At 34.1% G+C, this 15,097-nt stretch overlaps 1 protein-coding gene across 9 annotated transcripts in view; it reads left to right on the forward strand.

The window, feature by feature from the left end:
- SASS6 (SAS-6 centriolar assembly protein) overlaps nt 1-15,097 on the forward strand; it is a 55,965-nt gene that overhangs the window by 25,877 nt on the left and 14,991 nt on the right. For 6 of the 9 annotated variants that reach the window (XM_033433623.2, XM_033433628.2, XM_033433646.2 and 3 more), the window contains 8 exons: nt 3,568-3,759; nt 6,571-6,765; nt 6,897-6,986; nt 7,065-7,244; nt 7,637-7,718; nt 8,418-8,554; nt 9,499-9,534; nt 10,347-10,475. In XM_033433623.2, the coding sequence (XP_033289514.1) occupies nt 3,568-3,759; nt 6,571-6,765; nt 6,897-6,986; nt 7,065-7,244; nt 7,637-7,718; nt 8,418-8,554; nt 9,499-9,534; nt 10,347-10,475 (1,041 nt within the window). The remainder of the gene's footprint in view (nt 1-3,567; nt 3,760-6,570; nt 6,766-6,896; nt 6,987-7,064; nt 7,245-7,636; nt 7,719-8,417; nt 8,555-9,498; nt 9,535-10,346; nt 10,476-15,097) is intronic. The other 3 variants (XM_033433637.2, XM_033433656.2, XM_004263075.3) reach the window with 1 other exon arrangement.

The raw sequence follows: 15,097 nt of genomic DNA on the forward strand, positions 1-15,097 counted from the left end.
TCATTTGTTTCTTGTGGTGGGTTTTTACCTTGCTCCTTCATCTGTTGCATATTTCTCTGTCTTCTCATTTTACTTTACTTACCGTGTTTGGGGTCTCCTTTTTGCAGGCTGCACGTTCGTAGTTCCTGTTGTTTTTGGTGTCTGCCCCCAGAGGGTAAGGTTGGTTCAGTGGCTTGTGTTGGCTTCTTGGTGGAGGGGACTGGTGCCTGTGTTCTGGTGGATGAGGCTGGATCTTGTCTTTCTGGTGGGAAGGACCGCATCCGGTGGTGTGTTTTGGGGTGTCTGTGAACTTAGTATGATTTTAGGCAGCCTCTCTGCTAATGGGTGAGTTTGTGTTCCTGTCTTGCTAGTTGTTTGGCATGGCGTGTCCAGCACTGTAGCTTGCTGGTTGTTGAGTGGAGCTGGGTCTTAGTGTTGAGATGGACATCTCTGGGAGAGCTCTCGCTGATTGATATTACATGGGGCCAGGAGGTCTCTGGTGGTCCCGTGTCCTGAACTCGGCTCTTCCACTTCAGAGGCTCAGGCCTGACACCCTGCTGGAGCACCAAGACCCTGTCCGCTGCACGGCTGGAGTACCTTGACAGTAGGAGAAGCTGGCCTGCAGTGGTTCTCCTTCTGCGCTACACATTAGAATCACCTGTTTCTTCCTTGTTTTGCCCCAAAGGCAGTGTTCCACAGAGAAAAACAGTAGCCTTGAAAATAGTCACAGCTCTAAGACTGGTTTCTTTTTCCCTTTGTGCTTAGTTGGGTTTCACTTGCTCAGAGGGGGCCACGTGCAGAGGCCTTGCACCCAGCTCTTCTGACCGGAGTTCCTAGTGTGGAATGGCTACCGCTAGCACCTCAGCTCAGGCGGGCCGTGTGCGTGGGTCTGATGCCTTTTTAAGGCATTTTTCTTTAGCTTCTTTTCTGATTTCCTTTATGATTATTGGTCCTTTTGGATTTTCTGTTTTTTCTTGAGTTATGTTAGTTATATTTCCTTAAAAAGCCATGTATTTCATCTTTGTGTTTAAATGTATTAGTAAAATATCTTATATGTTGTTTTATGATTTTTAAAGTCTTCATACCGTTTCTCTTACATTCTTAATGTCTTTTTTTTAATGAGACTTGATTGTTTGTCTGGTTTTTTGTAGTATTTTTAAAGAACCAGTTTTTTCTTTCATTAATTAGTTCTATACTGTCTCCCCACCCACCCCGATTTCATTAATTTCTATTGTTTACTAAAGTTTTTTTTGCCTCTATTTTCAAACAAGTTAGGTTCTAAAAGTCTCATAATAAGTATATTTGTTTATAACACCAAAATGACTGAAGGATTTGTTTGCATTCCTTACTGCATTTTCTAATAGGATTGTGAATCAGTCCTTTGAGACTTTAAAACCAAGCAAGCCGCTCTTCTCTTCCTGCTGATAGATAGTCTATAGGGCAGTGATTTTAAGACTTTAGTGTACATCACAATCACCTGAAATAAACAAAGTAGAAAATGTAAATATTGTAATTCTATCCATTACACTTTTTAAAACAAAAGCTTCAAAATTCTGATTATCGCTGGGATAAATCCAGTTTTGTTTTGTTTTGTTTTGTTTTGTTTTGTTTGTGGTATGCAGGCCTCTCACTGTTGTGGCCTCTCCCGTTTCGGAGCACAGGCTCCGGACACGCAGGCTCAGCGGCCATGGCTCACGGGCCCAGCCGCTCCGTGGCATGTGGGATCTTCCTGGACCAGGGCACGAACCCGTGTCCCCTGCATCGGCAGGCGGACTCTCAACCACTGTGCCACCAGGGAAGCCCTAAAGCCAGTTCTTTATGTTTATAATCTTTGGTCTCTGTTGCCTTCAGTGTGTTTAATTACCCTCTTAGACAGTTACATTTAGCATCTGTACCAGTTTGCTCATTGTTATTTTTTTCTTGATTGCTCCTTGAGTGTTTTCTTCCAAGGTTGCATTTTCAGTTTTGTATGGACTCTTTTTTTCTGTTTTATCTCTTTTTCTTCCTTCTTCTCTCAATTTTAGTTTTCCAAAAATGAGGAATTCTTAAAATACTTATGTAAAATTCCCAAAGTATTTTATGAGAGAGACACTCTCCTGGTTTTGTGGTAGGAATTTTTGAATGGGTACAACATTTCTGGAATGCAGTTTTGGAACTAGTATCAAGCTTTATATTTGTTTACATATTTTTGACCTATAATTGATCGAAAGGAAATAATCTGAATTTGGATGTATGCTTATGTACAAAAATATTAACCATAGTTTTATTTGTAATTGTGAAAAATTGGGAACTCAGTATCCATAGTAGAGCAGGGGTTAATTGCATTATGGTATAGCCATGGGATAGAATATTGTGCAGCTATTAAAAGTACTTACAAAGAGTTTTTTAATGATGTGAGGAGGTGCAAATGCTAAAGGATTAAAAAGCATGATTAAATTATTTAAGCAGGTTGGTCTCATTTTGTTAAATTTAACTATGTGTGTTATGTGTGTATGTGTGGTGTCAGTATAAGCGTATAAATGACTCGAAAGGAATATTCCTAAATATTTAGAATGACTCCTTGGATGAGATCATTGGTTATTTGTGATTTCTATCTTTATGCCTTTAAGAGAATGTATAACTTTCATAATGAGAAAAATACTCTTTATTTTTAAAATGTATTTAGGATTTGATAGTGTTCATCAACAAATTATTTAACATTTTTAAAATTTGTTATTGAATGAAAGATTCTTTAAATTCTGTAGTGCTTTACAGTTTTTAAAGTTTCACATGCATAATTTTATATAATCCCATAATAACTCTTTTTTAATCCTCTAACCCTATATAGCCCCTCCCCCTTCCCTCTCCTCACTGATAACCACTAGTTTGTTCTCTGTATCTGTGAGCGTGCTTCTTTTTTGTTTTATTCACTAGTCTGTTGTATTTTTTAGATTCCACGTATAAGTGATATCATACAGTATTTTTCTTTCTCTGACTTATTTCATTTAGCATAACGCCCTCCAAGTCCAACAGCAGAAATTATTAAGATAGATTAGTGGTATGATTCAAAGAGGTACCAGAGATTTCAGAGTTACAACTATGTTCAAATTTTATTGTTGGTGAAATGTAACAACTAAATGTAAGACTGAGCAATACCTTGTCAATTTTACAAGTTTAGATGTTTCTTTCATTAGAAGACATATATACTGGTTGTAAAAAACTGAAACAGTATAATGTGGTTTAAAGCAAACACTGAAAGTTCCTTATGTACCTGCTCATTTGTTTTCTCAGAAATAGGTTCACACTATATATACTATTTTGCAATTTGCTTTTTTCTTTTTTAACTTAATCCTATATCATTTTCCCCTTAATTTGAAGACCATTATGTCTAAACATGTGGGTTTAGGAGAAGAAGAAATTATGAACAAGATGATAGTGGTAAATTTGACTTTGTTGACTTTTCTTTTTCATGAAACCCATAATTGAAAATAGATTCTCTTAAAAGCAAGGAAATCTTATAAAGAAGAATAATTAAGATTTTTTTCTTCAAATCTCATGTTTGTATTTTTTTTTCTTTGAATTTTGGTACTGTATTTTATTATATAATAGGCACAGGTTCGATACCAACAGCAGCATGAACAACAGAAAAAAGATTTAGAAATCCTCCATCAACGAAACATCCAGCAGCTACAAAACAGATTGTCTGAGTTAGAATCTGCTAATAAAGACCTCACTGAAAGGAAATATAAAGGAGACTCTACCATCAGAGAACTTAAAACAAAACTGTCTGGTGTTGAAGAGGTATGGAACATTGGGGTTGGTCTTCCCCCCCCCCCAATTTAAAAGCACAGTTTAATTTGGTGACTTGATTTTAATTTGTTTACTTTATTACTTGTACGGCTGGTGTTCTGGATGCTCTGCAAGGATCTCTTGTAGTTTTAGGGTAGTCAGTTCAGACAATACGAAAAAAATGGAGAATCGAAAATCTAATAAAATGGACTAATTGAGAACAGCGCTAAGGTAAACTTGGATATTTTTTGTTGGGGCCTTGAGTAGCAGCTCTTTGGCACAGCCCGCAGATCTTTCAGTGTACTTTCAACATCAGCACAGTGTCTGTGGCTCAGGGTGCTCAGTGTTGGCAGGGCTGGTTCTTTCTTTCAGTCTACTCAACATATTAAACAACTATATGAAGTTTAGTGTCTAGAAATAATAATGCTAATGATAATAGAAATGATAATAGCTAATGCTTACTGAACACTGTTTTATGTGCTTTGCATATATATTAACTCATTTAATTCTTATAATAATTATTTTAAAGAAGGTACTGTTATTATCCCCATCTTACAGATGATGAAACTAAGGCACAGAGAACTTAAGTAACTTGCCCAAGTTGGCATGGCCATAAGTAGAAAAGTGAGGATTGAAATCCTTTATTTACCTGTGTCTAGTACTACCTTGTTCTTTTAGGCAACAGAGACATTTAAAATATTTTGCTATAGTGGTACTTCTGTTGATACTTTGGCAGTGATGATAGACTCCTTCCTAGCATTATTATACATTATTGTCATATGAGTTATTAGAAAACATATGTAGATTTTGTTAAGTCTGTCATGTTTGAATGTAAAGATCTCCAGTGTTATTCTAGCTCACAAGACATCCAACTCCATTTGACCAGTCTGTTATGCTTAGAAACTCTAAAGCCTGACTGATTTTTTTTTTTTTTTTTTTTTTTTTTTTGCTGTACACTGGCCTCTCACTGTTGGGCCTCTCCCGTTGCGGAGCACAGGCTCCGGACGCCCAGGCTCAGTGGCCATGGCTCACGGGCCCAGCCGCTCCGTGGCATGTGGGATCTTCCCAGACCGGGGCACGAACCCACGTCCCCTTCATCGGCAGGCTGACTCTCAACCACTGCGCCACGAAGGAAGCCCTAAAGCCTGACTGATTTTATGTGCAGATCCTCACAGCATTCTGTCCTAACAATTAGATGTCTTCAGTCCTTCTCACTACCCTCTTCATCTTTCACATCAGTTAGTAAAACATTTCAGCCTGCATAGTACATTGGATAGTGAATACTTCATTATAATGCTACGTGGTTTCTTCTGTTTTAGCACTGACACTGGCCAGTGTATATAAACAGTGTGCTTTATTATGTTGATTTTCATATAATGTAATCAAAATATTTCTTCCAAGCTTTGCATAAGACTTGCAAATTATGAGTCCTGGGAATTTTCTTTTTTAAACTTCTGAGTATTGTTACCTAATTATGTTAAATTATACCTTTTAGAGATTAGTACCCTAAAATTAGTAATTACTACCGTTTATCAGGTATTTACTATGTGCCAGGCAATATGCTAAGTAGTTTATGTAAGGGTTTTTGTGAAGATGAAATTAAATAATTTATGAGGTGTTGTTTCTATTCTACAAATAAGGGACTGAAATTTAAGGAGGTTAAGTAATTCCCAGGGTCACACAGAAGAGCCAGGATTTGTATTCTAAGTCTGTCTGATAGCAGAGTCTGTGTTTCTAAAACCACTATGGTATAATACTATAAAATTATTTTGTAAAGTTTTTGTTAAAACCGAAAACTAATTAGGAATACTACATACTGGGCTTTAGTATAGTATACTGGCAACATTTGGACTGAAATTAGCTGATTGAGATGTGATCTAGTATAGATTTTTTTTTAATTATTTTTTAATATTATTTTCATATTTTCCATTATGGTTTATCATAGGTTATTGAATATAGTTCCCTGTGATATACATTAGGACCTTGTTATTTATCTATTTTATACGTAGTAGTTTGTATCAGCTAATCCTAAACTCCTAATTTATAGCCAGCCTGCCCCCCGGCTGCCCTTTTGGTAACCATAAGTTTGTTTTCTATGTCTATGAGTCTGTTTCTGTTTTGTAAATATGTTCATTTGTATCATATTTTGGATTCCACATATAAGTGATATCATATAGTATTTCTTTCTCTTTCTGATTTCACTTAGTATAATAATCTGTTTTTAATTAACAATTATTGTCAGTTAACAGTATCTCATGCATGATTCCTTGGCTACCCTTGGAAACAGTTGAAGAACTCAGGCCATATCTCACACTAATGAAATCAGAATCTCTTGGGCATGGTACCAGGCATCAGTAGTTTTTAAAGCTTTCCAGGTGATTTCAATATGCAGACTAGATTGAGAGTCACTGCTTTGGTGGTAGAATGATAGGGCTTTCTTTTCATTTATATATTTTATGTATTTTGAAATTCTGTTATAATGACCATTTATTACCTAAGTGATTTTTTTTAAACTGTAGATTTCAAGACATCAGAAAATTCTTGTTACTGGTTTTCAAAAGTTCTAGTAATTTATTCATAAATAAGGATTGTTTTATTTTCCCTTGTCATTGCATTAGACACTAGTGTATTTTACAATTATATTTCAGATCTACAAGTTACATGTGCCTTTAGAGAGACCTTCATTTCTTTAAAAGAATACCAGTACTAGAACTTTAAAGTTATTAAAGACATTTTTTCTGTTTTAAATATCTTAATTATAAATTACCGAACCAGCCAACTTTCCTTTTTCATAATGCAAGTTTTTTTTTTTTCCTCCTCTAGGAGCTCCAGCGGGCTAAGCAAGAAGTCCTCTCTTTGCGAAGAGAGAATTCTACACTTGATGCTGAGTGCCATGAAAAAGAAAAGCATATTAATCATCTACAAACAAAAGTGGCTGTTTTAGAACAGGAAATCAAGGATAAGGATCAGCTTGTTTTAAGAACAAAAGAAGCATTTGATACAATCCAGGAACAAAAGGTCTATTTTAAAATTTTCTAAACAAATTGATGGTTTATAAATGATCTATAAATGATCACGTTTATAAATGATGCTTTTCCTAAATAAACACAGACTTCCTAATTATTCATGTTTTTAAAAATATGTATCAGGTGGCTTTAGAAGAAAATGGTGAGAAAAATCAGGTACAACTAGGAAAACTTGAAGCTACAATAAAATCATTATCAGCTGAACTTCTTAAGGTTTGTTTTTAAAAACTTAATAGAATATTGATATTTCATTGGATTATGTAGAGATGTACATATAAAGCTCTTTTACAGGCAAATGAAATTATCAAAAAGTTGCAAGGGGATCTGAAGACCTTAATGGGTAAATTGAAACTGAAGAATACAGTAACTATTCAGCAAGAGAAACTCTTGGCTGAGAAGGAAGAAAAATTACAAAAGGAACAAAAAGAATTACAAGATGTTGTACAGTCTCTCCGAATTAAAGAACAAGAGGTAGTTAATATTTTATATTTTTGCGTGTGTGACTATTTGCAAAGCATAATGAATTTCCTCATGTATTTTTAAAACTTCTACTTCGTTATATCAGAGAATAGTTTTGGCTTTTTTTCCCCAAAAGAACGTGACTATAATCAATAGAATTTAATAACCTATTTCAGTTTGAAAAGTTAGTTATCATGACTCAGATACCTTGAGTGTTCATACGTATATATGTGTATGTATATGTGTGTATATATGTAATTATATATTTTATTTCACTGCTGAGCTAATTCCTTTCTTCTTTAATAGTAATTAATAGCTGTTAATTATTTAATGAATAGTAATACATTTCTTCAGTCTTTATTTTAGTCTTTATTATGCTTACTATAAGGATTAACATATTTCAGGTATGCAAATTACAAGAACAATTAGAAGCTACAGTTCAAAAACTTGAAGAAAGCAAACAGCTTCTAAAAAATAATGAGAAGTGTAAGTATTTTACCTTTTTATGTAAATGAGGTTTGTAGCTTTATTCTTAACCTGAAATTTTTATTTGAATTCATAAGACTAGGTAAATCAAGGTACTGCTATATACAAATAATCTGCTTTAAATGTACCATTTTAATGTCTTTGCTGTAGTAAATTATATCAACTGTCCTGTAAAACAGTTACCATCATTATTAAAAAAAACCCTATTACATGTGTCAGTAACCCAAAATTAAGTGTTGAAAATATTAACTATAATTTACTATTTAAATTCTTTACTACTACTTGTTATAATTGCTGTGTTTACCTACTGGTAATAGTATGAACTATTTGAAACAAAAATATGAGATTAGGCCTTTAACATTTTCTCAGTTTCTGATACTGATTATGAGAAATAAGAGTTTGAATTTTAAATAAACTGGAAGGTATCATTCTGGAAATGAAAGCCTTTAAAGAGATCCTTGACTAGCAGAAATATGTGCTTCTGATAGTAAAAGAATAAGGAGTCCTATGTGGCAGTTGCTAAAATAAGAATATTTAATGACAAAAATTTAGGTGAACCTATGTTATTCTCCTGTGATATAAGGTAGTTTTAAAAACTTTAAATTAAAAAACGTCAATATAATTTTTAAATATTTAAAATTATTAGAAAAATAAAAATATTCAAAATTCTTTACCTTGTTACTTGTTCTTTTATTTAAGTAATCACATGGTTAAATAAAGAATTAAATGAAAATCAGCTAGTGAGAAAGCAAGATGTATTGGGACCTTCAACCACTCCACCTGTACATTCTAGTAGCAACACCATCAGAAGTGGAATTTCTCCTAACTCTAATGTGGTAAGATTTAAATTAAGATGTTGTGAGTGGTCTTAGTAAATTTTCTAAAACAAACATATTTCCAGATTGTTAGGTGCTGGTACCTAATATGACTAGAGTCCTACAATTTTTAGCACTGAAGTAGAGTTTAAGTTCCATTTGGAAGTGGGACATAAAGGTACACTTATTCTTAACAAAGAGGCTATATTTTAAGGGTACACTTCTTTGTAAGATTTTAATGGATATTGAAATCACTCAGTATTAACTAATGCCAAATGTGCTGAAAAACTGTTAACACACACACAAAGTATTTAGGAGGCCTCAGTAAGGGAGAACAAGGTATGGGCTCAAGTTTGACACTGTAGTGGAGGAGCCTAATCTGAGTTCTATTAGAAGAAAAAGAGAGAAAGAAAAACCCTATTACCAGGCTTGTCAGCTCTAGATTCTGGAAGAAACTCGTTAGAGTTTTTTAGCTCCGAGTACCTGGATCTGGCTTGGTAATATCAGCTAGGTCTAGGGATTGCTGGGAACTGACCTTGCACTCAGAGCGAGGTTTTGGGGTTCTCCTGCTGAACATAAACAATTTCACAGAGTATCAGCATCAGGCAAGGCCACTCTCTGTGATGGATCAAGACAAAAACAAGACCACTTCATAATCATGTCTGAACACAGACAAGAATATGACATTGCCAAACCACAAAAATGGGCAAGTATCCTATCCTGGCTAAAGTGAGTGACTGCTGCTCATTACTAATTATAGCTTCAGCCTTTATACATTCATCCTGCCTTATTAGATAAGATTTATTCAGATACCCAGTCATATAGTTATCCCCGTTTCTTGATAGCATCCAGTCCACAGCAAAGCCCTGTGTTCTTAAACTGTTCCTTAACTCACCTAACACATGACTAAGTCCAATAAATAACTCCCTTTTAACACTGTCTTACTGAGACACCTCTCTTACTAGGTTCCACGTGGTGTTCAGTCTTCCTTGTTGCAAAGAGTGAGTACACCTCTAGATATGTTTCTGGTGGTCTTTGACTGGAGGGCATTGGCAGAGGATTTAAAATGCAAATCCATAATAGAATTTTTAATCTACTCTAGTAAATGAGATAGTACTTGATGTTTAAAGGGAAAGGATTTGTGCTAATTTGGGAAAAGGTGCAGAGTGAAGTGCCTGGTACTGAATTACAAACTTGAAAAAACTTGACAGGCTTAACCTCAATGACTGATGATAAATAGCTGTGTAAAAGGTATTTTTGTCATACAGCCACTTTTGTACATGAGTGCTTATTAAGATTGTGTTGTAATTGTCCTCTTGTAAAAACAAACTTTTCATGATGTTCGTTAATGGTGGTGTCACTATATTGAAAATTAGTGGCAGAGCAAATTATTTCTAAGAACACAAATACTGTTTTTACTCAATCTGGCAGAAAATTATTTTTATTTATCCCTTATTGGCCTTTTGATCTATGACTACCCCTCAACCCCCTTTTCAGTAATTTGAGGCCTCGAGGGAACCAAGATGGTTCAGAGGTCTTTGTTTTACTTCAGTTCAAAGGCAGGTCCAGTGGTTTTGTTTTGTCTAAGCTTGCAAAGCCACTCTGAAAAGCCCTCTAGGCCAAAGGTATTCCAGCCTCATGATATGTTATATAATGAAGCAGAGTTTTGTAGTGTCATGATAAACAAAATCGGCTTCTGGGATAGTGTCCTTAACTGTTAGTTATTATAACAGATGTTAATGCCTCCTGGATCACCAAATACCATTTAGAACTAATTTCTTATCCTTAACCTTTTTTATGCTTTTATTTTTAGGTTGATAGTAGACTGACTTACCCAACTTGTGGGATTGGTTATCCTGTCTCCTCTGCATTTGCATTCCAGAATACCTTTCCTCATCCTATAGCTGCCAAAAATAGCATCCACCCAGTTTCAGGACCAAAGGTAGCCAATTCTAATACCTTTTTAAAAAAAAAAAAGCAATTTAAATTTTAATTAAAAAATTAATTTATTCTTTGATCAGTTGCTAAGTGTATTAGGTGATGTATTAGATGAATATATTTCTGAATATCTAGTGTATATGCTTACAGGAAATATTATCTACATTATATGTTTTTTTTGAGTTACTATAATTTAAAATAACCTAGGTATCAGTATGTTTAAACATTTTTTATTCCTGTTCAGCCTCTCCATTTTTATTCATTCTTCTACTTATATCTTCTAGAACTCTCAAACTTATCTAGGATTACTGACTTCATACTGCTGGCATATTAGCTGTGGTGACATTTTGTATCCCATTGTCAGAATTTAAGGGTCTGATGGGCAGGGTTATTACAAATTATAAAATGTAGTTTTGGCAACATTATCTCAAATAGCACATGCTTAGCAATCCCTCCAAACCTTGATTTATTTGCGAAGGCTTTTCTCTGCTCACTTGAGTTTTTCATCATTGTTATTACTGTCTTAGTTATATACAGTGTTTTCACATGTATTATAATTCTATTTTCACTGTAATTTAATCCACCCAGATGAGCCACTGATTCTGTTTTCATTCCTAACTTAAGGTCCAAATTGATTTTTTCCTAAATCATGGGGACAAACATTTTTGAAAAGAATATTTTATAAAATGTAGAATTGAGGACTTTGAAACTGCTGTTATAAACGCTTTCTCAAATTAGTTTTGGGCTGCCCTAAAAATAAGTTTGCTTTGTTGCTTAGGCATGTACTTCTTTTTAACCATAACCTTATTAATTACTATTCGGAGCTATTGAGAATTCTCAGTGAAATGAGAATTAAGCCTGAGTTTTTATGCTTAGAATGTTATTATGTAAAGAGTATTTAGTTGCATTTAATTGTCTTTTCTTATATTGCTTATTGAAAATTAGATATGTGTAATCAAAGGAATACTGTTGTTTTAAAATAAATATCAGTATGCTCACGTATGCTTATGTCTTGATAACAGTTTTTTCTTGAGAATTATTATCAAATTCACAATTGCTTTTTTATTTTAAACAGCTTTCCAGGAATATATATAATGTCCAAAATGAGGACAGGAACTAGTACAGATAATTGCTTAGTTGGTAGGACTAAATATGACTTATAAGATTACCTTTCTTATAGCTCTTCTGAAATCAGAGGAATCATTTTAACAATCCTGTTCTTAAATACTGACTCAAGACTTTCAGTGTCTCCTATATTATTGATCTCCATCTTCTTTTGATATGCATCCCTAACAACAACAACCAAAAAACCCTAATACACTTTGAGTTTGAATCTCTGATACATGAATATTTATTTATTTGTGAATTGAATGCATATACTACTCAATTATAATGGTTAAAAACATGGAATCTGTTGTTAGAGTTTAAATCCTGCCTCTGTCAGTATGAAGTTGGGCAAGTCAGTAACAAACAAAAAACAATATCCAACTGTTTTGTTTCAGTTTCTCCATTTGTAAAGTGGAGCAATAATTTTATCTATCTTACTGGATTTTTGTGATTATTAAAATGAGCAGCTGCATTTGCTTAGAATAGTTCCTGGTACATAAATGCTTCATTAATGTTATCTGTTATTATTAATAGTAAAATGTATTCCAAAATAGAAATTAAAGAATGAGATTAAAAAATGTATATAAATCAAAGTTAAAAGATTTTCTTCTCATACCCCAATGGGCGGTTGTAATCACTGCCTGCTATGGAGACCACTAATCTAGGTAGTCTTGTGCTAGCAGCTATGGCGATTAAAATATGTTCCTTTTAGTTGCGGTAAAAAAAAAAATTAAATTATTTAATGACATTGAATCTGTGATATACCTAATTTCTTAAAATGTTACTGTCAAGATTTAGTACATTCAAGTAGTTGTTTAACTGTGAGGATGTAGAATAACATGGGTTAAATTAAGAAAGAAACAAAATCATGCTGAAGGAAATACATAGGAGTGTTTTAAAAGATTGTGCCATGCTGACAAATAGAAAGATCACTTGATACTTTTAAAGCAAAATAGACAAAATAACTTGTTTCTTCACTTTTATTTTTGAAGACAGTAATCTCTAAGGATTCATTCTTTTGGTATATATTTAATGAATGTCTGCTATGGCTAGACATTGTTCTAGTTGCAAGAGGTATAACAATGAACAAGACAAAGTACAGTTTGTGGTAAAACACATTATGATGGTAAACTGTAGTATCTTTCAGTCTAACCTGTTATTAAAGAGGAGATGTTATTTGATGTCAAAGAAAGTACTTGTGACAATCTCTTAAAAACTTTAGAATATCTGATTCTGATTCTTTTTGTGTGGCATAAATTCACAAAGTCAAACATGATCAGATTTCATCCTGGAGATTATGCAGTAGGTGAGGGATTTTCTGCAGTAAGAAAGGAACTGAGATCAGATGATTGATTAATTTTTGATAGTGTTTAGCCCACAGTGTTTATTCAGAGACAGATTTTTTCTAGGGATAGCATTTCTCAGTTTGCTTAACCATCTCATTCCACAGATGGTTCTAAATTAATTTTTATTTCTTTTGTATTAACTATTTAAAAAATAGATAAAAATATATACGCATGGGAAGCTCCCAAATATTTAAGAGGATGTATTGTCTAAATGTACCACCTGTGGTCCCTAGTCTCCTCCTCAGAGAAGAAATCCGGGGAGTTTTTTGTGATATATTCGAAAAATATTTAAAATATATATAAGGATATATGTATATGTCTGTATGTTTGTATACATGAGTGTTGGTATAGATAAGCATAAATAGTACATGCCCACTGTTCTACACCTTGCTTTTTTCGTTTAACAGTATTATCATGGTACAGGTCCATTTTCATGTATTAGAATGTAAGTTTTTCCTTGCGTGTTTGTTTTTAATAACTTAGAAGTATTCCAGTATATGGATGTACGATAATTTAATAGTGCTCTGTTAATGGATGATTAAGTTGTTTTCAATCTAGATAGTCATACATGTTTCAGTAGTTACCTTTGTATATACTTCTTTGTGTCTGTACAAATAGATTTGTAGGATAAATTCTTTCTTTTTTAATTAATTTTTATTGGAGTATAGTTGCTTTACAACGCTGTGTTAGTTTCTGCTGTGCAGCAAAGTAAATCAGTTGTATGTATACATATATCCACTTGTTTTTTAGATTTCCTTCCCATTTAGGTCACTACAGAGCATTGAGCAGAGTACCCTGTGCTATACAGTAGGTTCTCATTAGTTATCTATTTTATACATAAGAGTACATATGTGTCAATCGCAATCTCCCAGTTCATCCCACCCCCTCTTCCCCGCTTGGTAACCATAAGTTTGTTCTCTACATCTGTGACTCTTTCTGCTTTGCAAATAAGCTCATCTGTACAATTTTTCTAGATTCCACATATAAGGGATATTATACGATATTTGTTTTTCTCTTTCTGACTTACTTCACTCTGTATGACATTCTCTACATCAGTCCATGTCTCTGCAAATGGCACAATTTCGTTTTTATGGCTGACTAATATTCCATTGTATATATGTTCCACATCTTTATCCGTTCCTCTGTCAGTGGACATTTAGGTTGCTTCCATGTCCTGGCTATTGTAAATAGTGCTGCAGTGAACATTAGGGTGCATGCATCCTTTTGAATTCTGGTTTTCTCTGGTTATATGCCTAGGAGTGGAATTGCTGGGTCATATGGTAGCTCTATTTTTAGTTTTTTAATGAACCTCCATACTGTTCTCCATAGTGGCTGTACCAATTTACATTCCCACCAACAGTGCTGGAGGGTTCCCTTTTCTCCACACCTTCTCCAGCATTTATTGTTTGTAGATTTTTTGATGATGGCCATTCTGACCAGTATGAGGTGATAGTAGTTTTGATTTGCGTTTCTCTAATAATTAGTGATGTTGAGCATCTTTTCAAGTGTTTGTTGGCCATCTGTATGTCTTTGGAGAAATGTCTGTTTAGATCTTCTGCCCATTTTTTGATTGGGTTGTTTCTTTTTTTGATATTGAGCTGCATGAGCTGTTTGTGTATTTTGGAAATTAGCCCCTTGTCAGTTGGCTTTGTTTGCAAGTATTTTCTCCCATTCTGTGGGTTGTCTTTTCGTTTTGTTTATGGCTTTCTTTGCTGTGCAAAAGCTTTTAAGTTTCATTAGGTCCCATTTGTTTATTTTTGCTTTTATTTTCATTACTCTAGGTGGTGGATCAAAAAAGATCTTGCTAAAAAAAAAAAAAAAAGATCTTGCTGTGATTGATGTCAAGGAGTGTTCTACCTATATTTTCCTCTAAGAGTTTTATAGTATCCAGTCTTACATTTAGGTCCTTAATCCATTTTGAGTTTAATTTTGTGTGTGGTGTTAGGGAGTGTTCTAATTTCATTCTTCTACATGTAGCTGTCCAGTTTTCCCAGCACCATTTATTGAAGAGACTCTCTTTTCTCCATTATATATTCTTGCCTCCTTTGTCATAGGTTAGGTGGCCCTAGGTGCATGGGTTTATCTCTGTTCCATGGATCTATATTTCTGTTTTGGGGCCAGTACTATACTGTTTGATGACTGTAGCTTCAGAGTATAGTCTGAAGTCGGGGAG

Source organism: Orcinus orca, chromosome 1, assembly GCF_937001465.1.
Source record: "Orcinus orca chromosome 1, mOrcOrc1.1, whole genome shotgun sequence".
Classification (NCBI taxonomy): domain Eukaryota; kingdom Metazoa; phylum Chordata; class Mammalia; order Artiodactyla; family Delphinidae; genus Orcinus; species Orcinus orca.